This window comes from Sardina pilchardus, chromosome 3 (assembly GCF_963854185.1).
Source record: "Sardina pilchardus chromosome 3, fSarPil1.1, whole genome shotgun sequence".
Taxonomy (NCBI): domain Eukaryota; kingdom Metazoa; phylum Chordata; class Actinopteri; order Clupeiformes; family Clupeidae; genus Sardina; species Sardina pilchardus.
The window spans coordinates 32,537,682-32,564,107 of record NC_084996.1 but is presented as its reverse complement, the minus strand read 5'-3'; the positions used below and the strand labels follow the sequence as shown (position 1 = coordinate 32,564,107).

The following is a 26,426-nucleotide window of genomic DNA, read 5'->3' as shown; positions in this document are numbered from 1 at the left end:
TGTGATTAACAATGATAAACGGCTGTGTATTTTACGAGTGCCTTTTGGAGCAACAGATAGTACCTCACATAGCAGTATCATCAAGACTGGGTTAAGATGTAAGTCATAACAAGAATAAATAATGCTGGATAAGATTATTATTAATAATAATAATAATAATAATTATAACATTTGTTCTACAGAAAATCCACAGCATCCTCATAGGAGCCGTAAAGGGCAAAACGACTGTAGGCCCTGCGTGGGTCTGTATTGTGTGGGTCTGTATTGCCCACATAGCCCCACAGTAAACCCACAGTGGGCCTGTATGGACATGTATGCTGGATATATGTCCATTTGTTTGAATAAACTGTTTTAACCCCCCCCCCCCTCCATCTTGTCACACAGGGGAGAGATGCATGCCATGTAGGAATGCGTATGTAGCCCCTTTTGTCTCCCCAGTCTTGCGAGTGGAGGTACAGTATACAGGCCCCTCACATGCCACTCACTCTCCAGTGGGAGCAGAGAGCCATGGATTTGCCTCAAGTGTGCCTGGTGTGTCCTAGCCTGGCTTTGGCAATCAACTGCTCCCTACCCAGCTTTTGCATATTCATGAATACATGCACTCATGCGTTCATAACATGTATGCATGAAGTCATGAATAGTATGGCCTACCGATGCCATTCAAATCCTACTGGGAAGAGGCTCAAACACTTTCACTGAAAGACAGCCATCCTGATCCTGAAAGGCCTCCTGATTTGCTCAAAAGGAAGTGAGCATAACTCTTGTACATTCAACTTTATTGTGATAACAATAGCTAAGCAAACATAAAACAACAGTAACATAGTGACCACACACATAGTATACAATCGGTAAAATGACTAGATGGTTAGCCTTAACACAGCATAAGTGACATGAAATGCTGGCATGTAGAATGGTCCTTCATTTTCACCAGGGCAGAGTTTCTCCTTTGTAGTCCAGAAAAGCTCCATTATCCTTCTCAGTCAGGGATTCCATGACATGCAGCATTCCACTGACACTCTCAGGGGCATCTATCTCCCCCTAGTGGCAAGCCATAAATCACATGCAGTCAGACTGATGGGGCTCCCTCTTGGGCAGTAGAGCAACACAGGACAAACGCAAACACAGGACCAGATCCGCCAGCTTGGGGCCATTTTCCACATTTTGATTTTTGAATATGTCTATAGATTATAACCCCTCTCTCCGAAAAGAAAAAAAAGACTAGTCTGATCTCAGTGAGATGATCAATATTATTTCTGTACCAAACCATACGAGGTGTTGAATAATAAAAACTGTTAAGTTTTGGCAGAGTGACTGTAATCCAAACAATTTAATATATAGTGGTAATATTCTCATTTGTATGCCATTGTCATAATGAATAAAGTCAAAATAACAATTATCTCAAATTATAAAAACCAACAGGTAATACAGAGTAGACCAAGATGATCAGATCTCTTGTTAAAGTGTAGTTGACTGATAAGCACAAGACTTTACGGTTATACTCACGTCTGGGCCCCCCATGTCAGTTCGCACCCATCCTGGGTGCAGGAGTGCAAACAGAATCCCGTCTTCCTTGAATTCTTGTGCTTGGCACACTGTCAGCATGTTTAAACCTGCCTGCACAAAGACAGATAAAGGAAGAGAGAGAGAGAGAGAGAGAGAGAGAGAGAGAGAAAGGTTTCATATCAACTGATGTCATAGAAGGCAAGAGTTGTGAAATTGTTGTGGGAAAGTAACTTACAGTCATGGCATGCATGACAGACATCTTTCTGCAGAAGTGAATTCTGTAACTTTCTGACTAGATGCAAACACGTTGTCACTTGAATGAGTGACAATACATCATGCTCAGTCTCCTCCAGTGCAAAGGGCACACAAACTGTAGTCCTGAAGCTGTCAGTACCTTGCTTATACGATATGAAACTGCCACAACTGGGAAGACGGAAATATTCCCAGGGGCTTTTGATATGCTGGACAATATTGTGGAGATATTTATCACAGCTGCCTTGCAACAGGACATCCCTGCTTTCCCACTGCTCTTTGCCCCTTCACGCAGATATGGCAGGAACTCCTGATCTCACACAAAAAAAGAAGGAACAGAAAATAACTGAGCAAGAAATAGACATCTTAAGGAAACCTGCACTTGCATCTTTTAAAATGGCTAGAGAAAGCTATGTTGCAGCTATCTTCACGCTGAAGCACCACATCATCACATTGTTCTTGAGTGCCTGAGTTACCTTAGTAACCATCATGGTTCCTACAACGTTGGTATTGAAGGTGTCCTGCATGTCTTTGAGTTTGACATTTTCTGTGTTATCCCATGGAGCCATGCCAGCATTGTTCACCAGCAGGTTGAGTCCATCCTTCCCCACGATTGAGCCAACCTTCTTGGCAGACTCCTGAATGCTGGACAGGTCAGCAACATCTGACAGAAACAGTGATGAAGTTTAGGCTTGATCCATTTTGTCCTTAAATAACAAATTAGCCCCAAATCCCCACTGTCGGCCTAATCACATGTTGGTGTACGTGTAATAACAATATCATGGATAAAACAGATAGAGATGATATCCTTACTGTTCTACAGAATAATAAAATGGTACTAAAATGGTAGATTACAGCTGAAATGTAGATGCTTTATTACCAAGGCGAATAACATGAATGACTCCAGGGTGTTTCTTGGCCAGCTCCTGCAGACTCTGTAACACATGCAAGAATGTGCACTTTAACACACAAAAAGGAAACAACAGCAAAAGCTTTCACTAGCTTATCACCTCAAATCTGCTTAACTCTCTCACCTGGGCTTTGGGGGCGCTGGGATCACGGCAGCAGGCAAAGATCTTCCGTTTAGGGATCGGCTTCTCCGCCAGCTGTTTGACCATCTCCAGCCCCAGGCCACGGTTGGCCCCGGTGATCAGAACATTGCAACTCTTTCCTGCCATTCTCTCGTTCTCCCAGTCTGACTCTCTCTCTCTCTCTCTCTCTTCACTCACTGCTCCCTCCACCTCAGTATCGTGGTCGTGGACTGGTCTAATAGCACTTATGTTGGTTTAAGAATGTGGCCACTCCTTCTTCATAGTTCCCCAGATAAAAATGTTACAAGCTGAGACACAGGCTCTGGTTGGGTGGAGCCAATGGTTGGGCGGGAAGTTGTTCTCTGTCAAATCACTAAGGAGTTGGTATACTTAGCGTGCAGCTGAGTTTGTTTGTGACTTCCTTTAGGAGAGATCTTAACTGTCATAATGAGGGGCAGTTCAGTGCATGTGTTTGTGTGTTTTAAGCATGACATTGAGTAACATATTTGCATGAAGTGTCACTTCACACAGACTTGTAGACTTCAGCCCAACAACAACAACAAAAACCTGATGCAATTATATGTAAAGGAGTAAAGATTTAGGGTTGCCACCCTCCATGGCACAAAAGGGGTTAAAGCAAATAAGGAACTCATCATTGTATCTTAATTGACAGTGATATAAATGTCAACTGCCACATGACAGCTATACCACTTCAAACACAAATATTGCTGAGAAGTTTTATGTCAAAACATGATTTCCATTTTTATTTATTTATCTAAAAAGAATGCGTTGATTTTCTTGTTGATTACTGCAATCACTTAGCTAGCACAGGCCTCCCAAAAAGCACAATCAAAGTTGTGTCTACAGGTGGACTGGGTTGGGTCACCCAGAAATGAGTCTTGCCCATCCAGAGGAATCATGTTTCCACCCAAGATATTGCCAAAAGTTTTTTCTCACCTGCCTTGACTCACATATAAACTTCAGTCACATCCCATTCTTAATCCATAGGGTTTAATATGACGTCTGTCCACCCTTTGCAGCTATAACAGCTTCAACTCTTCTGGGAAGGCTTTCCACAAGGTTTAGGTGTTTATGGAATTTTTCGACCATCCTTACAGAAGCACATTTGTGAGGTCACACACTGGTGTTGAATGAGGACACTGGCTCTCAGTCTTCACTCTAATTCATCCCAAATTTGTTCTATTGGGTTGAGGTCAGGACTCTGTGTAGGCCAGTTCATCCTCTACAAATCTGTCATCCATGTCTTTATGGACCTTGTTTTGTGCACTGGTGCACAGTCATGTTGGAACAGGAAGGGGCCATCCCCAAACTCTTCCCACTAAGTTGGGAGCATGGAATTGTAAAAAAAAAAAAAAAACTTTGTTTTAAAATGAAACATTCAGAGTTCCTTTCACTGGAACTAAAGGACCAAGCCTGTTCCTGCTCCAACATGACTGTGCACCAGTGCACAAAAGGTCCATGACAGACTCTTGAATGCTGGACATGTCGGAGTGCATCAGACAGAAAAAGTGCCAACTTAAGGAATCATGGCGTCACCTGACTCGGGGAGGGGGGTGTGTTGCTTGACGATTTGCAAAACACGTGGAGGTTGACCTGCGCTGCGCAATGGATTATGGGATATATCTGAGGCCAAAAAAGATGCATTGATGCACGCTTGGAAATCACGCCAAACGAAGTACCCATCTAGTGAGAGCGCTTGACTTTCCTACAGTCTATTCTGACGTAACTAACTTCCGGAATATGCACGCTTCCCAGCGTGTGTACTTATGATTCAGACACAGCCCATAAGTGACATGAAATGCTGGCATGTAGAATGGTACTCCTTCATTTTCACCAGGGCAGAGTTTCTCCTTTGTAGTCCAGAAAAGCTCCATTATTCTTCTCAGTCAAGGACTCCATGACGCGCAGCATACTACTGACACTCTCCGAGGCATCCATCTCCCCCTAGTGGCAAGCAATAAATCACACGCAGTCAGACTGATGGGGCTCTCTCTTGGACAGTAGGACAACACAGGACAAATGCAAACACAGGACAGTAAACACTAAAGATCTGCCAGCTTGGGGTCGATCAACAGTTGATTTTTGGGATTGTTAGTTAGGACATGTTTTTCAACATTAAATGTTCAATATCATGAATCATGATTGGTTGGTCTCTATTATTAACAAAAGCATGTATGAGAGAGAAATCAGAAATCAGTCTAAGAAGGAATGACAGTGAATGTCTAGTCTGATCTCAGCGGGAAGATCAATATCAATTTGAAGGAAGTCTGTACCAAAACCTATAGTGACAAACTATACAAGGTCTTGAATAATACCTGGGAAGGGTTGACAGAGTGCCTGTAATCCAAACAATTGGATGTATAGTATTTGGTAATATTCTCATTTGTATGCCATTGTCAAGAAATGTCACACTCATGTGCAAGTCAACATAACATTTATCAAACAATTACCTCAAATCAAATGAGAGAGCACTCATAATGTGCAAGTCATGCATAACTATTTATTGCCTGTGGACAGACGTTTCGGGTTATCTCCCTTCAGTGTCAGTCAAACAATTACCTAAAACAGACCATGATGATCAGATTACTTGATGAAGTGTAGTTGACTGATAAGCACAAGACTGTACGGTTATACTCACGTCTGGGCCCCCCATGTCAGTGCGCACCCATCCTGGGTTCAGGAGTGCAAACAGAATGCCGTCTTCCTTGAATTCCTGTGCTTGGCACACTGTCATCATGTTTAAAGCTGCCTGCACGGAGAGAGAGAGAAACAAAGAGAGAGTGTGTGTGTGTGTGTGAGAGAGAATGGTTTCCTAGCTGATGCCACAGAAGGAAAGAGATGTGAAATGAATGTGGGAAAGTAACTTGCAGTCACGGCATGCATGCCAGACATCTTTCTGGAGACTCTGTAACTCTCTGACTAGATGCGAACATTGCCACGAAAGAGTGACAATACATCACGCTCACTCTCTTCCAGTGCAAAGGGCACACAAACTGTAGTGCTGATGAAGCGGTCAGTACCTTGCTTATACGATATGAAATAGTCACAACTGGGAAGCGGGGGATATCTTCAGGGGCTCTCGCTATGCTGGCTCCTGATGAGGAGATATTCATCACAGCTGCCTTGCAACAGGACATCCCTGCTTTCCCACTGCTCTTTGCCCCTTCACGCAGATATGGCAGGAACTCCTGATCACACACAAGAAAAGAAGGAACAGAATATAACTGAGCAAGAAATAGACACCTAAGGAAATATACACCCGTTTTGTTTTTTTTTTAAGAAATCTGTTGCAGCTATCTTAACGCTGAAACATCACATCATCACATTCTTCCTTGAGTTACCTTAGTAACCATCATGGTTCCAACAACGTTGGTATTTAAGGTGTCCTGCAAGTCTTTGAGTTTAAGGGTTTCTGTGTTGTCCCATGGAAGCACACCAGCATTGTTCACCAGCAGGTTGAGTCCATCCTTCCCTACGATTGAGCCAACCTTCTTGGCAGACTCCTGAATGCTGGACAGGTCATTAACATCTGACAGAAACAGTGACTAAATGAATGGGTTTCATCCATTTTGTCCATAAACAAATAACAAATTAGCCCCAAATCTCCAATGTCGGCCTAATTACATTTTGGTGTATGTGTAATAACAATATCATGCTGGATAAAATAGAGAGATGATATGATACTTGTCACGGTTTGGGTTTTTGGACTTTTAGTTTGTAGTGTGTCGTCCCTCCTGTTTGCTTTGTTTACTTCCTGTGTCCTGTTCCATGTGCTCCTTACCCTCTCCATGTGCTCTGGTTTGTTCTAGTCTCCGCCCCTCACCTGTCTCTAATTATTAGTCCTGTTAATCCCTTGTTAAGTTGTTTCCTTTTGTATTTAAGCCCTCTGTCTTCCCTCAGTCTTTGCCTCGTCATTTGTGTGTGTGTGTGTCTCATGGTTGTCGGTGGTATTTTCCCAAGTAAAGTCTGTTTTGAGTAAGTTTCGAGTCCTGCCTTGCATTTGGGTCTGGGTGTGATTGCCAACCCTGATACTGTTCTGATACAGTGGAACTAAAATGGTACAGCCTAAATGCAAATGCTTTGTTACCAAGGTGAATAACATGAATGACTCCAAGGTGTTTCTTGGCCAGCTCCTGCAGACTCTGTAACACATGCACAAATGTGCACTTTAACACACAAGCAGGAAGCAACAACAAATGCTTTCACTAGCTGATCACGTGGAATCTGCTGAACTCTCACCTGGGCTTTGGGGGCGCTGGGATCACGGCAACAGGCAAAGATCTTCCGGTTAGGAATCGGCTTCTCCGCCAGCTGTTTGACCATCTCCAGCCCCAGGCCACGGTTGGCCCCGGTGATCAGAATGTTGCAACTCTTTCCTGCCATTCGTTCTCCCAGTCTGACTCACACACTCTCTCTCTCACTCACTGCTCCCTCCACCTCAGTATTGTGGACCGGTCTAATAGCACTCTGTAGTGTTGTTTTAAGAATGTGGCCACTCCTTCCTCAGTAGTTCCTCAGATAAAAAATGAGACACATGCTCTGGTTGGGTGGAGCCAATGGTTGGGCGGGAAGTTGTTCTCTGTTAAATCACTAAGGAGTTGGCATACTTAGCGGGCAGCTGAGTTTGTTTGTGATTTCCTTTAAGAGAGATCTTAACTGTCATAATGAGGGGCAGTTAGGTGCATGTGTTTGTGTGTTTTAAGCATGACATTGAGCAACATATTTGCATGAAGTGTCACTTCACATAACAACAACAAAAACCTGATGCAATTATGTTTGGTTAAAAGGAGTAAAGATTTAGGCTTGCCACCCTCCATGGCACAAAAGGGGTTAAAGCAAAGGAACTGATCATATCTTGATTGACAGTGATATACTGTAAACGTCAACTGCCACATAACAGCTATACCACCTCAAAACCAAGTATGGCGAGACAAAATAAAACGTGGTGCATTCCTAAGCAGGTAGGAGGGATAACTAATGTGTGGTGCAGTAATATCCTCACTCTTGCACTTTCAGTTTCACTTTGGAGTGAGGATATTACTGCTTTGAGTCTAAGTGCTCCCAATTGTTATTCCGCCACACAATATAGTTACCCCTCTTACCTGCTAAGAAATACTTATTCTGTTACTTTATTGAACAAATCAAATCCAGCCTTGATAATGGGGGTGTTGTTGGTGCCGTTTTCCTTGATTTCAGAAAAGCCTTTGACACTGTGAATCATAATGTTCTGTTGTCAAAGTTATCCAAGTTTAATTTTTCCACTAAAGCTCTGACATGGATGGAGTCTTATCTGGACTCAAGGAAGCAGTCCACCAGAATTAATGATGTATGCTCTTCCTTTGCCAACAGTTCCATTGGAGTCCCACAGGGATCAATTTTAGGACCAATTCTATTTAGTTTATATATCAATGACCTGCCTCTGATTTGCCCAGACGTCAATATTCAAATGTATGCAGATGACACAGCAATTTATACGCATGCTAAAAATAGAGAACAGGCTGCTCTAAAACTTACTGCAGTCCTAAATAAAGTATCAGATTGGCTAACTAGTAGCTGTCTGACTCTCAATGTTAGTAAAACAGTTGCTATGTATTTCTCTAGAAAGATAAATGCACAGCAACAACCTGACATACTGGTCATTAAAATAGTTGATTAAAATAGTTGACCATTTCAAATACCTGGGCATAATTATTGATTCTAATCTAAATTTTAAAAAGCATATTAAGAAGATATCCAGAAATGTCAGAGTGAGTTTGATTACTTTTAGACATATAAGACATCAATTACCCTTGCATGCTGCTAAACTGTTTATGCATTCAATGATTTTCTGCCATTTGTCTTATTGTGCTACAAGTTGGTCTCAGGCAGGGGTGACCACTCTGAAACCCTTGTACTCTCTATACAAACAGGCTGTGAAAGTGTTTGATAAGAAACCAAGGAAGTATCACCACTGTACTATCATAAAAAAACATAGCCTGTTAACATTTGACAGTTTTATTTGTTTCTCTGACATGTGTCTGATGTACAAATTAACCCATGATCTTGCACCACCACCACTTAAGCAATGTGTGTCATTCTGTAGAGACAATGTTAGGGTATCTAGGGCTGCAATGAGAGGTGACTGTTACACTACATTCAAAAAGACCACTTTTGGCCAATCAGCATTTTCATATCAAGCAACTAGAAAATGGAACTCAATCCCACTCCATATCAGAGACTCTTCAAGTTTTAGGGGTTTTAAAAAGTCTTTGAAGACATGGCTCAAAGACAATCAAGCTTGTGATCATTGACCTTTGTTTTTCATTTAGCTTTTCTTTTACTTGTAATGTTAATTCTATTGTCTTTTCATCTGTCTGTGTTTTTTACTGTGCTTGAACATCCTGCCCAGGGACTACAGGTGCAAATTAGCTATTTAGCTAACCCTGGTATAGAAGTTTTTTCTATGCATGGTCCCTGTCAAACAAAACCAATAAAAAAAAAAAAAAAATAAAAAAAAATGCACCACGTTTTATTTTGTCTCATCATACTTGGTCGTGTGACTACTCGTGTAACTGTATCTTAATAGGGAAAACATGGAGGTGTTTGGTCTTTTCTAACTTCATCTCTGTTTGGATCCTAATGAATGAACTGCGCTAGCTAAGTGCTATCAAAGTTGTGCCGCGCGCCAGAGCCAGTGAGTGCACACATTGAAACGTGAGATGTATCAACTCGTCTTAGTTAAGGAAATAACGTAGTTTAATATGAAAAAACTGTGAATTGTTCCTTTAAGGATTCATTGCATGTCCAGGAATGTCATTCATGTGCAATGTCAATTTTGTCTTGTAATACATTATTGAAGGCCATTAGTACATTCAGTAGTTACACAGTAAATAAGCTATTTTAAGTTAAACCAATTTTAATGTGTTGGCTATCAATGTGAGTTCACACTGATTTGATTAGACTTGCTTCTTTTACTGTTAGATTATTGGTCAGACATGTATGCTCACCTGCCATCATTTTTTATACAGTATCTGACCTATAATCTAACAGTAAAAGAAGCAAGTCTAATATATATACTGGACATCTCCATTTTTTAACTGTCCCACCATCTCCTCCCAAGACATCACACATGCCTGCCCTTATATTCCCTTGCCCCTAACACACACACACACACACTCACACTTACATGCTCCCTCTACTAGCACAACCCCAGGCCCCCCCCCCCCCCCCCCGAAAAAAAACCCCAAAAAACAAAAAAAACATGTTAAAAAAAAATTGAAAAAAATCTTCCAAAGTGTGAGGGACCCGCTTTCTTTCTTTCTCTCTCTCTCTCTTTCTCTGTGAATGAAGTACACATTTCTGAAGATTTCATAGGCCTAATGGATACTTAGACTATCAGAATATTTGTTGGACCAAACCAGGTAATCAATATACTTGCTTGAGACACACACTATTTCAAACTAATATTATATAAAATAGGGTAGATAGGCTTTAATTTGTAAAATTGTGTTTAAACGTTTTAACATGCAATTGTTGTGCTAGTGTGTTTAACCAACCAATAAAGTTATGTGAACTGTCTTCATATTACATGTTAAACTGTAGGCTACCTGTAGGTACAGGCTACTGATCAGGGTCCTGTAACTCGACAATCAAATGTAAATTTACATTACGCCTGGCTTACGAACTCGTAAATCATAATGATCCGGGTGTAACTGAAACTTGTCCCAAGTCACACACATAACTCAAACGGTTACGTGCGTTACTTGTGGTCTGAAGCAGTTGCAACTTTTTTTGGCTACGTTAGCGAATCATTTGAGTTAGGCTACATAGGCAAAAGACAGCATTATCATGTCAATCAACTGTGTCTCTGGACAAAACGAACCTTAGAAGAAAACAACCTATGCTACGTTGCTACACTAATCTCAGCGTCTTTTTCTAATAGAAGTTGAAAGTTTCAACTAGGCAACTAGCCCACCTGTGAAATCCCTCGGCATCTCTCCTAGGATCACTATTTCACCTGACATCTCAGATGCATCTGCGCTCACAACTAGGGTGACCACCTCCAGTCAGACAAAATGTGGGACAAGTAGCATGGTAAAGAGGGACAATGTGGGACAGACGTAATAACTTTAAACTGAAGATATATTGCCAGATCTAATTTACTAAGCAACATTTTTTTTTAAGCTACCGACATAAGATTAAGACACTATCTAGGCAAAAGACAAAACATTAATTTCACAACATCTCATCTTTATTGGGACTATCAAAATTGTCAGCTGTCCAAGGGACCAGGCATTATGCAGCTGAAAGAATGTAGCCTACTCAGTGAATCAAATTCTTAAAATACAACTCACAAAAAAAAACGTTAGACCCACCTAGCCTAAGTTCAACCAAATATAAGGCCTATAGTCTATAGTTGAGGCTTGCTGAACTATTTCAGTGCAAATAGGTAAACCAGAATCTTTTATGATTTGCATGTTTCTTTGATGTGTTTTTTATTATCTGCCAAAGAGGTTATTTTCATCGGGGCTTCTTTGTCTGTTTGTTTGTCTGTCTGTTGGTTCGCAAGATAGGCCTAACTCAAAAAGTTAAGGATGGGATTTTCAGGAAAGGTCTGAAATGACCCACGGAACAAACGATTAAATGGGAGTTATCCAGGAGGCGGTTGTTTTCGCTTGGCCTAGGTCTGCGCTCTCGGAGTGTTTTTTTAGTTTTGTAGGACTCACTTACACCATGTCGCTTCACATCGTATTCTTCACCATGCCCCAGAGAAAAACGCAAATGCAAAATGCCCTCTCTGCTTCGCCGTCTACAGGTCTTTGCCAAGAGTATATGTTGCGGTCCATTCGCTAAAAGTGCATCTTCTCTTTCTCGTGGCCTCACCATGGCTGCTTAACCTGACCGAAGAGCGCGCTCTCCAATTTGAGATCTTTGACAACGTTGCGGAGGCGTTCGTGCACCAGGCAACAGTTTGATTGACGTACGAATCAGCCTATCGACTACCGATTTCATTGCTCTCCTTTGAACTATTGGACATAAGTTAACACTACGCCTGTGGGCGTATCTGTGTAGCCTATTTATTTTCAATTGGCCAGGGTCGAACGAAAAAGCGGGACAGATGCTCAATTTGCGTGAGGCGGGACAAAGGGTAAAATTGCTGTACAGTACAACGTAAAGCGGGACAGGTGGTCACCCTACTCACAACAGGGAGGCTATAACCAAAGTCTTTTTAAAGCAAAGTGTCTCTGCTATAACTTGGCGTGCGCGTTCTGTTCGTGTTGCGTCTTTGTCAACAATTAGCTTCCAATGTTTATTAAACGCATAGGGGCTACATTCACGCATCCGTTGCTGAGCAGACACGTTTTAAATGCGGCTCTGGAAACACCTGAAGATGTGTTAGCGTCTGCGCCTGATTTTTAAACTCATTGTACATTCAATTCACCTTGACCCCCCATCCCCCCCCCCCCCCCCCCCCAAATATTTTCTCATCGGATCTGCACGAATCATGTAAGTCACCTGTTTTGGCTTCAAAACGGCGGAATTTCGCCGAAAGGTGAGTGATTTTCATGTCTGTGTTGGGTTGGCCCCTTGAGCCATGGATCTGCCCAAGGTTTCTTCCTGGACAAGGGAGTTTTGTCTTGCCCCTGTTGCACCTGGGTGTCCCTTGGTGCTCTCCAACCCCTCTTTTTTATAGTATCTATTTATTTGTTTTTCTTTTGAATGGACGTTTGAGCACAAGGAATTTCAATACTAAGTACATGACAATAAACTTTTGAACTTGAACAGTTGACCATCTCCAGCCCAGGCCACGGTTGGCCCAGATGATCAGAATGTTGCAAGCCTGTCCTGCCATGAACTCTCTCTCTCTCTCTCTCTTGCACTTTCACCTGCAGTATTTACTTTATTGCTCTGCTAATGGCCCTCCCACTTAATATGACTTCAGACATAGTTGTGCTGAGTCACAGGCTCCTGCAGCTGTAGTGATAGAATAGAATATATTTTTTTGATCCCGTGGGGGAAATTCTCCTCACTGCATTTAACCCAATTTAAACGAATTAGTGAACACACACACAGCACACACACAGTGAGGTGAATGACACACTAACCCAGAGCAGTGAGCTGCCTGCCCAACCAGCGGCGCTCGGGGAGGGTTAGATGCCTTGCTCAAGGGCACTTCAGCCGTGGTGGATTGGTCGGGGATCGAACCGGCAACCCTCCGGTTACAAGCCCGAAGCCCTAACCAGTACACCCCATAGACATAGAGTGGAGAGATACACACCAGGAATGTGTATAGTTGTAGCCCCCTTTTGTCTCCCCAGTCTTGCAAGTGTGGAGGTATACAGGCGTCAAATACTCACTCTATAGAGGGAGCAGAGAGCCATGGATTTGCCTCAAGTGTGCCTGGTGTGTCCTAGCCTGGCTTCGTTTATCAACAGCTTTTGCATACTCATGAATACATGCACTCGTGCGTTCATAACATGGATGCATGAAGTCATGAATAGTATGGCCTACAGATGCCATTCATATCCTCCAACATACTGGGAAGAGGCTCAAACACTCTCACTGAAAGGTAGCGTTTAAGGCCTCCTGATTTGCTCAAAAGGAGTGGACATAACTCTTGTGCTTTCAACTTTATTGTGATAACAGCTAAGCAAATGTAAAACCCCTTAACACAGCAAAAGTAACATGAAATGCTGGCATGTAGAATGGTACTCCTTCATTTTCACCAGGGCAGAGTTTCTCCTTTGTAGTCCAGAAAAGCTCCATTATTCTTCTCAGTCAAGGACTCCATGACGCGCAGCATACTACTGACACTCTCCGAGGCATCAATCTCCCCCTAGTGGCAAGCAATAAATCACATGCAGTCAGACTGATGGGGCTCTCTTTTGGGCAGTAGGACAACACAGGACACATGCAAACACAGGACAGTAGACACTACAGATCTGCCAGCTTGGGGTCATTTTCCACACTCATTTCACTCATTTTGATTTTGATAATATATCTATTTAATATAACCCCTCTCGTCACTCAACTGGATTGCACTGATGAGTTAACTCAGTGCCCTGAGCAATCTGCAGGGTTGTTCTGAGCTAATGGTTTGATGTAAAACACATATAAATTATCTTATTATGTAGTATCATACTATCACTGAGATAGCTCTAGCCATTCTGTCTATTTAGCATACCGGGTATTTGAGACATTTAGCCAAATAATATGTGCCTCTTGACAACAACAGTTGATTTTTGGGATTGTTAGTTAGCGCATGTTTTTCAACATTAATGTTCATCATCATTCATTTTAGTATTAATAAAATGACCATCGTTAATATTAGCCTATGTCACATTAATAGCCCAATGATTGGTTGGTCTCTATTATTAACAGCATGTACAGTATGAGAGAAAAATTACTCAATCAGTCTAAGAGGGAAAGACAGTGAATGTCTGATCTCAGCGGGGTGATCAATATCAATTTGAAGGATGTCGGTACCAAAATCTAGTGACAAACTATATGAGGTCTTAAATAATACCTGGAAAGTTTTGTAGTATATAGTAATAGTGGTAATATTCTCATTTGTATGCCATTGTCAAGAAATGTCACACTCATGTGCAAGTGAATATAACATTTATCAAACAATTACCTCAAATTACGAAAACCAACAGGTAATACAGACCATAATGATCAGGGGCCGGTTTCCCGATAACGTTCACTCTTAGCGAGCTACGAAGACTCCAAAGGTATAACTTACCAAAGTTGTTTACCTTTCTAGTCGTGGTTCCCGAACTATCACTTAGGAGTCTTCTTACGAAAAGCTCCTTACGTCCGACGTATAAGGCACTGTCCACCATGAAGGTGCTGAATTAGGTGACATCGATTGCTCAGAAATCGATTTTTTATTTCACGCGGAGGCTTGACAGACTTATGAAAGAGTTCTTTGCACCAAAACCATTGCTTATAATAGCCTATCGCCCCCACAACATTCACGCAATTTCAACGTGGATGAACTTATTAGCACACAATGATAAAAAACGTCTAGAAATTAAATGATCTACGTCGGTATGTAGGTTATGTTTTCATCTGGGTTTGTTTGTTGGTGTGTTAGTTTGTTTCCCGCATGGATAAAAAGATTCGAACGCTTCATGTTTGAAAGCAGAGGTCTGCGCTCTCTGAGTGCTTTTCTAGTTTGTTTGTTTGTCCGTTTGTTTGCAAGATAGGCTAACTCTAAAAGTTAAAGATGGATTTCGATTAAATTTCCAGGGAAGATCTGAAATGACCCAAGGAAGAAACTATTTAATTTCGTGAATGATTCGTATCACCGTCTGGATGCAGGAGGCGTAGGCTATGTGTTTGCTTGGGGGAGGTTTGTGCTTTTCTAGTTGAAATAGGCTATGTAGACTTTTTTTTAATCACAGCTGATTGACCAACATCCTCATTCAGTATTGTGTGCCTTTGGCTAACATTAAACATGACAGCAAGCCCGCAAATTAGGCCTAAACATTGTAGGACGGTGGGGGGAAGCAAAGAATAAAGCGCTTTTAACTATTTTTAAATGCGTGCACGTTTCATATTTGCATGAAAACATTTCCAGAAAGTATTTTCTAAATTAGCATACTTACATAAAATCATTGGCGAACCAAAATAGTGATTTTGTATCATATGAGTTGCATGCGTAACGGAAATTGCTGTAGGGTACAGTGGCGGCGACTAGCGTCGCGAGTCGAAACATTGCCAAGGTGCAGCTAAGAGAGGTCTGAGAGTGCTCCAGACCACTCTTACCAACGAACGACGTGCGAAAGACATTCGTAGCAAAGAAGGTTTCGGGAAATGCGTGAGGTACTTAAGGTAGAGCTTAAGATAGAGGTTACGAACTACGTAGCGTTAAGAAGGCTTCGGGAAACCGGCCCCAGATTACTTGATGAAGTGTAGTTGACTGATAAGCACAAGACTGTACGGTTATACTCACGTCTGGGCCCCCCATGTCAGTGCGCACCCATCCTGGGTGCAGGAGTGTAAACAGAATCCCGTCTACCTTGAATTCCTGTGCTTGGCACACCGTCATCATGTTTAAAGCTGCCTGAATGGAGAGAGAGAGAGAGAGAGAGGTATATTTACTTGTACCAATGCTATGGTACTGCTTTCTGTTCTGTCTGCCTGCTTTGGCAATATGAGTACCCCTTGTCATGCCAATAAAGCACTTTGAATCTGAATCTGAATCTGAATCTGAGAGCGAGAGAGAGAGAGAGAGAGAGAGAGAGAAAGCATACACGCACCTTCACTATCCTCTGTTTAAAAATTGCATTATTATTCCTCAGTATCAATAGTTCATACTATAGGCTGTATATATATGAATGTCTGTTTAGGCACATGTTTTATCTCTACATTCTGATTAATTACAGTGCATGCAAATGCACTGTACTGTTCTTCCTAGACTTCTTATTATTATTCCGCTGACCACTTTTTCTAACCGCAATTTCTCTTCAACTGTTTAACTTAGAAGCTTCATTCAAACTCTGTAACGTAGGTCTTCTAATGGATCGGGTTGGTATGACTTTTCAACTTTGTAACTTTTATACTTTTTAAACTATGAATTAAAAACTATTAAAAAATTCCCCATAGACTTAACATTGGCCTCTATGACATCACAGTCGGATCGTTAAGCAATTAGAATCTTATGCCAGGTGGCCAGCCCCACCTGCAGCAGCTCTCTCTCTCTCTCTCAGGCTTTAAGCATACAATCTCTCTGTGAAGACTACATATCCTGTTAACTGTTTCCTCTTTCCACAACTGTTTCAAAATAAAAGTCCTCACTGCAATAATACACTATTAAATCATTTAACCATTGAAACTACTCAACTATTTAACTGTTCAACCATTCCAACTGTCAGTTATCATCAACTATGCCTCCAGTCAACTACATGAGACCTCCATGTACCTAGCAACCAACATAGCAACCATTAAAATTAAGCGTTTATGACCGTTTCCATAGCAACCAACATGATTTTACTACAGTAACTTCTTTATTCCCGATAGTGGCAGCCATGGATACCCTATCAACAAATGTTTCAAAATAGAAGTCCTCAGTAGCAAGTTAGCTAGTTAGCATGGTTAGCATAGTTAGCATTTTTAGCATAGCTGCTAGAAATGATTAGCTAAGTTAGCTAATCAACCTAGTTAGCATGGTTAGCATTGTTAGCATTTTTAGCATAGCTGCTAGAAATGATTAGCTAAGTTAGCTAATCAACCTAGTTAGCATTGTTAACATAGTTAGCATTGTTATCATAGGTAGCATTGTTAGCATAACTGTTAGAAATGATTAGCTAAGTTAGCTAATCAACCTGGTTTGCATAGTTAGCATTGTTAGCATAGTTAACATTTTTAGCATGATAGAAATCATTAGCTAGGTTAGCTAATCAACCTGGTTAACATTGTTAACATAGTTAACATTGTTAGCATTGTTAGCATTTTTACCATAACTGTTAGAAATCATTAGCTAAGTAAACCAATCAACCTGGTTATCATTGTTAACATAGTTAGATAACATTTTAACATACCTTTTAGAAATCATTAGTTAAGTACAACTGGAATGTTTAAGCTTTAAACTGTCTACCTTCACACATCAACTGTCTTTAAACTATGCAACCACCATGTTTACCCTAGCTACACCTTAGTAACCATATCTACATTATCTATCTATATATTTTTGCATTTTCATGCACTGGTAATTCCTTGGAATTGCATTTCTAGTTGTCTGTTGTTATTGTGATAATTGCTTTGGCAATACAAATGTCTAAATATTTGTCATGCCAATATTGGCATGACAAATATTTAGACATTTGTATTGCCAAAGCAATTATCACAATTATTGGCAATAAAGCACTTTTGAATTGAATTGAATTGAAAGGTTTCATATGCCATAGAAGCAAGAGTTGTGAAATTCTTATGGGAAAGTAACTTGCAGTCATGGCATGCATGACATCTTTCTGCAGAAGTGAACTGTGTAACATTCTGACAAGATTCAAACAATGCCATGAAAGAGTGACAATACATCATGCTCAGTCTCCTCCTAGTCTAGTCGTAATTTCTTGAACCCAGAAATGTTGAGTACCCTAAAGTTTTATTGCAGAAATGTCATCTATAGGCCTAATAGATGGAATTTAACTTGGTTGCCTAAAGTTGCACTTTGGGCAATTTGCATAATTAGCATAAATATATAGGCAATTAAGGTGAATAGGGTGCAGGTGAATAGGGTAAAAAAAATAAATAATAGATATCACTTTGAAACTTTCTTAGTTGGTTACTTGTGCTAAGATGAGAAAAAAATGTATTGCATATTTTTATATTTTAATGTTTACATATGCAAATGAGGCCATGTCTCATTAAACATGCGCTCATTTGCATATACTGACAAAATCAGATTGTTTATTAATAAAGTCATGCTCAAAATATTTTTTTTCCAAGGGTAAACATGTGTACTTGGGGTCTGAGTTGGTGAAAACCTTTAAGGAACCTGGTCAGGAGGCAGTGTTGACCTATGGACGGACGGATTAAGAAATTAGGTGCTCCATGCAAAATAACTATATAACAGCATGCACACACACGCAAACCTACAAGAACTATACATAATATGCAAAATAACTATATCCAGCATGCACACGTACACAAATACACATTAACTATACAAGAACTATATACAACATATAAAATAACTATGACATTTTAAAGGCACAGGAGCAACATGTTTTTGTACGATCACAATTATGACCATTGGGATTAAATGGGTCAATGGGTTAACACTGCCTCCTTAACAGGTTCCTTTAAAGGTTTTCACCAACTCAGCCCTCCAAGTATACATGTTTACTTTGGAAAAAAGAAACATTTTGAGCCTGGCTTTATCACACTATCTGATTTTGTGTGTATGCAAATTAGAGCCTTTTTTATGGGATAGGGCCTAATTTGCATATGTAAACATTAAAATATAAAAAACATGCAATACATTTTTTTTCTCATCTTAACACAAGTAATCAACTGAGAAAGTTTCATAGTGATATCTATTATTTAATTTTTTTACCCTATTCACCTGCACCCTATTCGCCTTAATTGGCTATATATTTATGCTAATTATGCAAATTGCCCAAAGTGCAACTTTAGGCAACCAAGTTGAATTTCATCCACTAGGCCTATAGATCACATTTATGCAATAAAACTTTAGGGTACTCAACATTTCTGGGTTTACTATTGGGCCTATGGGGATTACGACTAGACTATCCAGTGCAAAGGGCACACAAAAGTAGTGCTGATGCTGTCAGTACCTTGCTTAGACGATATGAAACTGCCACAACTGGGAAGAGGGGGATAGTCTTAGGGGCTCTCGATATGATGCCTCCTGATGAGGAGATATTGATCACAGCTGCCTTGCAACAGGACATCCCTGCTTTCCCACTGCTCTTTGCTGCTTCACGCAGATATGGCAGGAACTCCTGATCACACACAAGAAAAGAAGGAACAGAATTAGGGCTGTCAAAATAACTGATTAATTTAGATTAATTAATTTGAGATAAAATAACTGATTAAAAAAATTAACGCAGATTAATCGATGACCTTTGACCCGGGGCCATTCTAGTCAGTAACTAGCCTAGAAATCTAGACGCCCCAAGCGGCAGCAAATGTAATTTGGCTGGCGGGGCAGTCTAGCAACACTCTGTAGAGCTTAGGAGCTGAGAACTGGAAAATCAAGCGGGCCAATCACAGCGTGTATAGAGTTGGTGGGTGGGCTTAACATAATGGTGACTGACATACGACCAGAAGTTGCTACAGTACGCATCCTGTTATTTGAAAACAAGAAGATGATTCGTTTAGCGTTATCCTATTGCATGGAGAGGGAAGGTTACGCATCCTGCTTCTTGAAAACAAGAAGATGATTCGTTTAGCGTTATCCTATTGCGGGGAGGGAATTTGAAAGACAACTGTTTATACCACCCCTCCGATTGAGCCCTGTCTACGGTGAGTGTCCAGGCCCTACATCTTGATGTGGGTCTGGCTCGTCAGGCTAGTCAGTAACCATTAGACCGTAAAATGGGGAGACGAGAATGTGCTGCCTGGATCATTGATTGGAACATTTACTTTAAAAAAAAACGGCCTGACGGTGTTAAAAAGAAAGTGTTGATTAAAACAAAGTCCTCTGCAATGTCTGCAGCACAGAATTTGCATATCACCGGAGTTCGTCAACTCTTAAGTACCACATTACTGCAAAGAAATAGTGTTAACTGAGCAAGAAATAGACACCTAAGGAAACCTACACCTGCGTTTTTTAAAATAGCTAGAGAAAGCTGTTGCAGCTATATCTTCACGATTCTTCTTCTTGAGTCCTTGAGTTACCTTAGTAACCATCATGGTTCCAACAACGTTGGTATTTAAGGTGTCCTGCAAGTCTTTGAGTTTAAGGGTTTCTGTGTTGTCCCATGGAAGCATAGCAGCATTGTTCACCAGCAGGTTGAGTCCATCCTTCCCCACGATTGAGCCAACCTTCTTGGCAGACTCCTGAATGCTGGACAGGTCATTCACATCTGACAGAAACAGTGACTAAATGAATGGGTTTCATCCATGTTGTCCTTAAACAAATAACAAATTAGCCCCAAATCCCCACTGTCGGCCTAATCACATTTTGGTGTAATAACAATATCATGCTGGATAGAATAGAGAGATGATATCCTTACACTTCTACAGAAAAAAAATGGTACTAAAATGGTAAATATAGCCTAAATGTAAATGCTTAGTTACCAAGGCGAATAACATGAATGACTCCAGGGTGTTTCTTGGCCAGCTCCTGCAGACTCTGTAACACATGCAAGAATGTGCACTTTAACACACAAGCAGGAAACAACAGCAAAAGCTTTCGCTAGCTTATCACCTGATATCTGCTGAACTCACCTGGGCTTTGGGGGCGCTGGGATCACGGCAGCAGGCAAAGATCTTCCGGTTAGGAATCGGCTTCTCCGCCAGCTGTTTGACCATCTCCAGCCCCAGGCCACGGTTGGTCCCGGTGATCAGAATGTTGCAACTCTTTCCTGCCATTCTCTCGTTCGCCCAGTCTGACTCACTGTCTCTCTCTCTAACTCACTGCTGCCTCCACCTCAGTATTTATTGTGGACTGGTCTTAAAGCACTCTGTAGTGTTGGTTTAAGACTGCGGCCACTCCTATAGTTCCACAGATAAAAATGTTGAGCTCAGGCACAGGCTCTGGCTGGGTGGAGCCAATAGTTGATCATATCATAATGACGGGGTAGTTTAGTGCACCTGTTTGTGTTTTAATTGTGGCATGGAGCAGTAATGACCTTGCAAAATACACACTGACAGAGATGAAGTGTCACTTCACACAGACTTGTACACCACAGATCAAGGTTGCCACCCTCCATGCATAAGGGATTAAAGGTATACTATGCAGGATTGGCGATTTCATCGCCGGTTTCGCTTTCACTTTTCATTTTCGCTCGTTTTATGCTTGCATATTTCTCTGCAGAGCTTCCCCTACAGCTTTAGCGTGTATATTTGACAAAAATCCTCAATCGGTCAGTCTGCCGTGCCTTTTCATGAGACTTTACATGACACTTCCTGGAGTAGAGCATGGGTGCGTGCCCGGTGTCTCCTGAAGTTGCAAGTGTGGTTCTACCGCTACAGACCACTAGAGCGGCCAAAAAAAACACCGTTCGACCGGTAATGACTCATTTAATCATATATAACAGTATGGAACGAATTGATTAACTGAAAAACGTTGCATAGTATACCTTTAAAGCAAAGGAACAAATCATGGTATCTTGATTGATAGTGATCTAAATTTCAACTGCCACATGAAAGCTATACCACTTTAAAAATATTGGCAAACATTGCTGAGAGGTTTTATATCAAAACATGATTTTTCATTTCTTTTTTCTAAAGAATTTTCTTGCTGATTACTGCAATCACAGGCCTTCCTAAAAGAAGGGCAGAGGCCTTCCAAACCAGAGTTGTGTCTACAGGTGGACTATAGTGGTGCACAGTCATGTTGGAACTGGAGGGGGCCACCCCCAAACGGTTCCCACAAAGTTGGGAGCATGGAATTGTCTAAAATCTACTGGTTAATACAGAGTTCCTTTCACTGGAACTAAAGGACCAAGCCCAGCTGGAGCATGGCCAATTCCTGTTCCAACATGACTGTGCACCAGTGCACAAAACAAGGTCCATGACAGACTCTTGAATGCTGGGCATGTTAAAAGCATCAGACAGAAAAAGTGCCAACTGAAACAAATGAATCATTCCATGTCCATGTCCATGAAGCTGCTTAGATGTAATTGAATGTAATGTCATTCATGTGCAATGACAATTTTGTCTTGAAATACATTATTGGAGGCCATTAGTACATTCAGTAGTTACGCAATAAACTAAACTGTTGAAATAACTGTTAAAATAAACTATTTTTTGTGAAATTATTTTGTTTTATAATGTTGTGATTTCGCACTGATTTGATTAAAATTGCTTTTTTTACTGTTAAATTATAGGTCAGATATGCTCACCTGCCATCATTTCCATATCTGACCTATAATCTAACAGTAAAAGAAGCAAGTCTAATATATTAATGTCCAGGACTGGACATCTCTGCCAACTCAGGCCAAGGTTGCCCTATGATCAGAACCTTGCAAGCTTGTCCTGCCATTTGCTCTCTCTCTCTCTCTCTCTCTCTCTCGCTCTCTCTCACTCAGTGTATCTCTCTGTGTGGTGCACTTTCACCTGCAGTATTGACTGCCTTTTGCTCTGCTAATGGCCCTCCCACTTAATTATGACTTCAGACAGGCAGAGGTGGAAAAAGTCCAGCTTCAGAGAGTAAAAGTTATACCACATATCTGTGCCAACTACTCACTTAAACCAGCTGATTCTAATTAACTCTTCAGCCACGTAGAGCAGCTACTGTAATTGATGAGATCACCTTAAGTGCACAGGTAGAACCAATACATAGGTGGAGTGGTGGTGGGACAGTTAATGGGGGGGGGGGGGTATGTATGTGGCTTAATAAGATGCTGATTGGACTTTTACTTTCTGAAGCTGGAGTTTTCCACCTCTGCAGACAGGTGACATAGTTGTGCTGAGTCACAGGCCCCTGCAGTTGTAGTGAAAGAGCGATAGAAAGAGAGAGTTGCAACACTCTTTGGCCCAATCCCAATGTCCGGAATCACGGACTCAAGGACTTTGGTGCGCGTTCTCGCGAAATTCGTAAGGGCTTAGGGCTGTCCCAATGTCGAATTACAACAGGCGTGAGGGTTTGAGTACACACTTACCAAGCCCTTTCCGTGAGTCTGCATCGGTGCAGACTTAACCTAAGGGAATTACCCACAGTTCAAAGTGTTGTGACCTTTACCGCGGCGATCATAGAAAAATCCGGAAATGAAGGTAAACAACAACACGCACGACACACATGTGCATGGTGCAAATGTTAGCAACGTCTTTGTTAGTAAACATCGCCAGGGTACATGTGATCTCGTGAAGTGCTGTCCCAATCCCAAAATACCTATCTGAGCCCATGTGGCCTCACACACTCACTCACTTAGCACCTGAGATCAATTAAGTCTGTGTGTCCTTAGTCCTCGTCTTTAGGGCTGCCATTGGGATTGGGCCTCTGAGTCCTTAGGGCTGACATTGGGATTGGGCCTTTGATGTTACCGCCAGACAATCAAAAGTTCCAAAAAACCTGTGCTGAATGGCTGAATCACAAGGGATGTACTTTTGGATGCTGGAAGGTGTAATCAATTAACTCATTGACTACTGACCAAGAGATTGGCCGTAAATAGTTCCAAAAGTCCCATAACGTGGAAATAGCCTGGAAAAGCGCTGCCATTTTTTCCTATGGAGGTCTAGTGTCGCCACTCTGTTTTATCTACTGCTCTGTGATAGACAAAGAGAGGACAAATACACCCCGCAAATGTGTACAGTTGTAGCCCCCTTTTGTCTCCCCAGTCTTGCGAGTGTGGAGGTATACAGGCCCCTCACTCACATGGATTTGCCTCAAGTGTGCCTGGTGTGTCCTAGCCTGGCTTCGTTTATCAATTGCTCCCACCCAGCTTTTGCATACTCATGAATACATGCACGCATGCGTTCATAACATGGATGCATGAAGTCATGAATAGTATGGCCAACAGATGCCATTCATATCCTCCAACATACTGGGAAGAGGCTCAAACACTCTCACTGAAAGGCAGCTATTAAGGCCTCCTGATTTGCTCAAAAGGAGTGGACATAACTCTTGTGCGTTCAACTTTATTGTGATGAGAATAGCAAAGCAAACGTACAGAAGTAACATTGTGACCACACATTGTAGTGTACAATCATAAGTGGGCTAGATGGTGACCTTAACACAGCATAAGTGACATGAAATGCTGGCATGTAGAATGGTACTCCTTCATTTTCACCAGGGTAGAGTTTCTCCTTTGTAGTCCAGAAAAGCTCCATTATTCTTCTCAGTCAAGGACTCCATGACGCGCAGCATTCCACTGACACTCTCAGGGGCATCTATCTCCCCCTAGTGGCAAGCAATAAATCACATGCAGTCAGACTGATGGGGCTCTCTCTTGGGCAGTAGGACAACACAGGACAGCGGGCGCTACTAGATCTGCCTGCCTGGGGCCGTCTTCCACATAAGATACTCATATTGATTTTGATAATATGTCTACTTAGCATGCTGGGTATTTGAGACATTAAGCCAAATACTGGATGAATTGTTGGGATTGTTAGTTGGTGTATGTTTTTTAACATTACTATTCATAATTTTCCATTTTCACATGCATAATAATGAACATCGTTAACATTCTGTGTTCACATTTATAGTCCAATGATTGGGTTGGTCTCTATTATCAACAGCAGCGAGAGAGGAAGAGAGGAATTACTCAATCACTAAGAAGGAATGACAGTGAAAGACTAGTCTGATCTCAGAGGGATGCTCAATATCAATTTGAAGGAAGTCTGTACCAAAATCTAGTGACAAACTATATGAGGTGACTGTTGAATAATAACTGGTAAGTTTTGTCAGAGTGACTGTAAACCAAACAACTAGTGGTAATATTATCATTTGTATGCCATTGTCAAGAAATGTCACACTCATGTGCATTCATAATGAATAAAGTCAACATAACATTTATCCAACAATTACCTCAAATTATAAAAACCAACAGGTCATACAGGTCATGATTATTTTATGAAGTGTATTTGACTGATAAGCACAACAAGACTGTACGGTTATACTCACGTCTGGGCCCCCCATGTCAGTTCGCACCCATCCGGGGTGCACGAGTGTAAACAGAATCCCGTCTTTCTTGAATTCCTGTGATTGGCACACTGTCAGCATGTTTAAAGCTGCCTGCACGGAGAGAGAGAGAGAGAAACGAAGAAACAGAGAGTGTGTGTGAGAAAGAGAGAGAGGGAGAGAGTGAACTCTGTAACTTTCCAGCTAGATGCGAACACTGCCATGAAAGACTGACAATACATCATGGTCACTCTTCCAGTGCAAAGGGCAACTGTAGTGCTGAAGCTGTCATACCTTGCTTAGACGATATGAAACTGCCACAACTGGGAAGAGGGAAATATTTGCTGGGGCATACGATATGCTGGACAGTATTGTGGAGATATTTATCACAGCTGCCTTGCAACAGGACATCCCTGGTTTCCCACTGCTCTTTGCTGCTTCACGCAGATATGGCAGGAACTCCTGATCACACACAAAAGAAGGAGCAGAAAATAACTGAGTAAGAAATAGACACCATTTTTAAAAATGGCTAGAGAAAGCTATGTTGCAGCTATCTTCACGCTGAAGCACCACATCATCATATTCTTCTTGAGTGCCTGAGTTACCTTAGTAACCATCATGGTTCCTACAACGTTGGTATTGAAGGTGTCCTGCATGTCTTTGAGTTTAAAGTTTTCTGTGTTATCCCATGGAGCCATGCCAGCATTGTTCACCAGCAGGTTGAGTCCATCCTTCCCCACGATTGAGCCAACCTTCTTGGCAGACTCCTGAATGCTGGACAGGTCAGCAACATCTGACAGAAACAGTGATGAAGTTAATGGGTTTCCTCCATTTTGTCCTTAAACAAATAATCCCCACTGTCGGCCTAATCACATGTTGGTGCACGTGTAATAACAATATCATGCTGGATAAAACAGATAGAGACGATATCCTTACTGTTCTACAGAATAATAAAATGGTACTAAAATTGTAGATTACAGCGGAAATGTAGATGTTTTATTACCAAGGCGAAGAACATGGATGACTCCAGGGTGTTTCTTGGCCAGCTCCTGCAGACTCTGTAACACATGCACAAATGTGCACTTTAACACGCAAGCAGGAAGCAACAACAAACGCTTTCGCTAACTTGTCACCTGAAATCTGCTGAACTCTCACCTTGGCCTTGGGGGCGCTGGGATCACGGCAGCAGGCAAAGATCTTCCGGTTAGGAATCGACTTCTCCGCCAGCTGTTTGACCATCTCCAGCCCCAGGCCACGGTTGGCCCCGGTGATCAGAATGTTGCAACTCTTTCCTGCCATTTTCTCGTTCTCTCAGTCTGACTCACTGTCTCACTCACTGCTCCCGCCACCTCAGTATTTATAGCATGGACTGGTCTAAT

The 26,426-nt window shown here is 41.6% G+C and overlaps 4 protein-coding genes across 5 annotated transcripts; all 4 read right to left on the bottom strand.

Annotated features, from left to right (window-relative positions):
- Window positions 1-767: 767 nt before the first annotated feature.
- LOC134077357 (C-signal-like) lies at window positions 768-26,426 on the bottom strand. Of its 2 annotated transcripts, XR_009938682.1 has the most exons (7): window positions 26,203-26,426; window positions 26,051-26,105; window positions 25,653-25,840; window positions 25,342-25,509; window positions 25,051-25,161; window positions 24,157-24,327; window positions 768-870 (listed from the first exon to the last, which is right to left on the bottom strand). XR_009938682.1 is itself a non-coding variant. In XM_062532918.1 (6 exons), the coding sequence occupies exons 1-6, from the start codon at window positions 26,344-26,346 to the stop codon at window positions 24,214-24,216; spliced, it is 780 nt and encodes a 259-aa protein (XP_062388902.1). In that variant the 5' UTR covers window positions 26,347-26,424; the 3' UTR covers window positions 24,050-24,213. The 2 variants fall into 2 exon arrangements, 1 of the variants encoding a protein (XP_062388902.1); XM_062532918.1 differs by lacking the exon at window positions 768-870 and having other exon boundaries at window positions 24,050-24,327; window positions 26,203-26,424.
- On the bottom strand, window positions 877-2,977 carry LOC134077358 (C-signal-like). Its single transcript, XM_062532919.1, has 6 exons — window positions 2,790-2,977; window positions 2,636-2,690; window positions 2,232-2,419; window positions 1,898-2,065; window positions 1,504-1,614; window positions 877-1,038 (listed from the first exon to the last, which is right to left on the bottom strand). Exons 1-6 carry the CDS (start codon window positions 2,931-2,933, stop codon window positions 925-927), a joined length of 780 nt encoding a protein of 259 aa, XP_062388903.1. The 5' UTR covers window positions 2,934-2,977; the 3' UTR covers window positions 877-924.
- On the bottom strand, window positions 3,592-7,705 carry LOC134077364 (C-signal-like). The gene is made up of 6 exons (XM_062532926.1): window positions 7,047-7,705; window positions 6,895-6,949; window positions 6,149-6,336; window positions 5,828-5,995; window positions 5,446-5,556; window positions 3,592-4,751 (listed from the first exon to the last, which is right to left on the bottom strand). Exons 1-6 carry the CDS (start codon window positions 7,188-7,190, stop codon window positions 4,638-4,640), a joined length of 780 nt encoding a protein of 259 aa, XP_062388910.1. The 5' UTR covers window positions 7,191-7,705; the 3' UTR covers window positions 3,592-4,637.
- Window positions 13,423-20,947, bottom strand: LOC134077361 (C-signal-like). The gene is made up of 6 exons (XM_062532922.1): window positions 20,712-20,947; window positions 20,562-20,616; window positions 20,160-20,347; window positions 19,094-19,261; window positions 15,748-15,858; window positions 13,423-13,623 (listed from the first exon to the last, which is right to left on the bottom strand). The coding sequence occupies exons 1-6, from the start codon at window positions 20,853-20,855 to the stop codon at window positions 13,510-13,512; spliced, it is 780 nt and encodes a 259-aa protein (XP_062388906.1). The 5' UTR covers window positions 20,856-20,947; the 3' UTR covers window positions 13,423-13,509.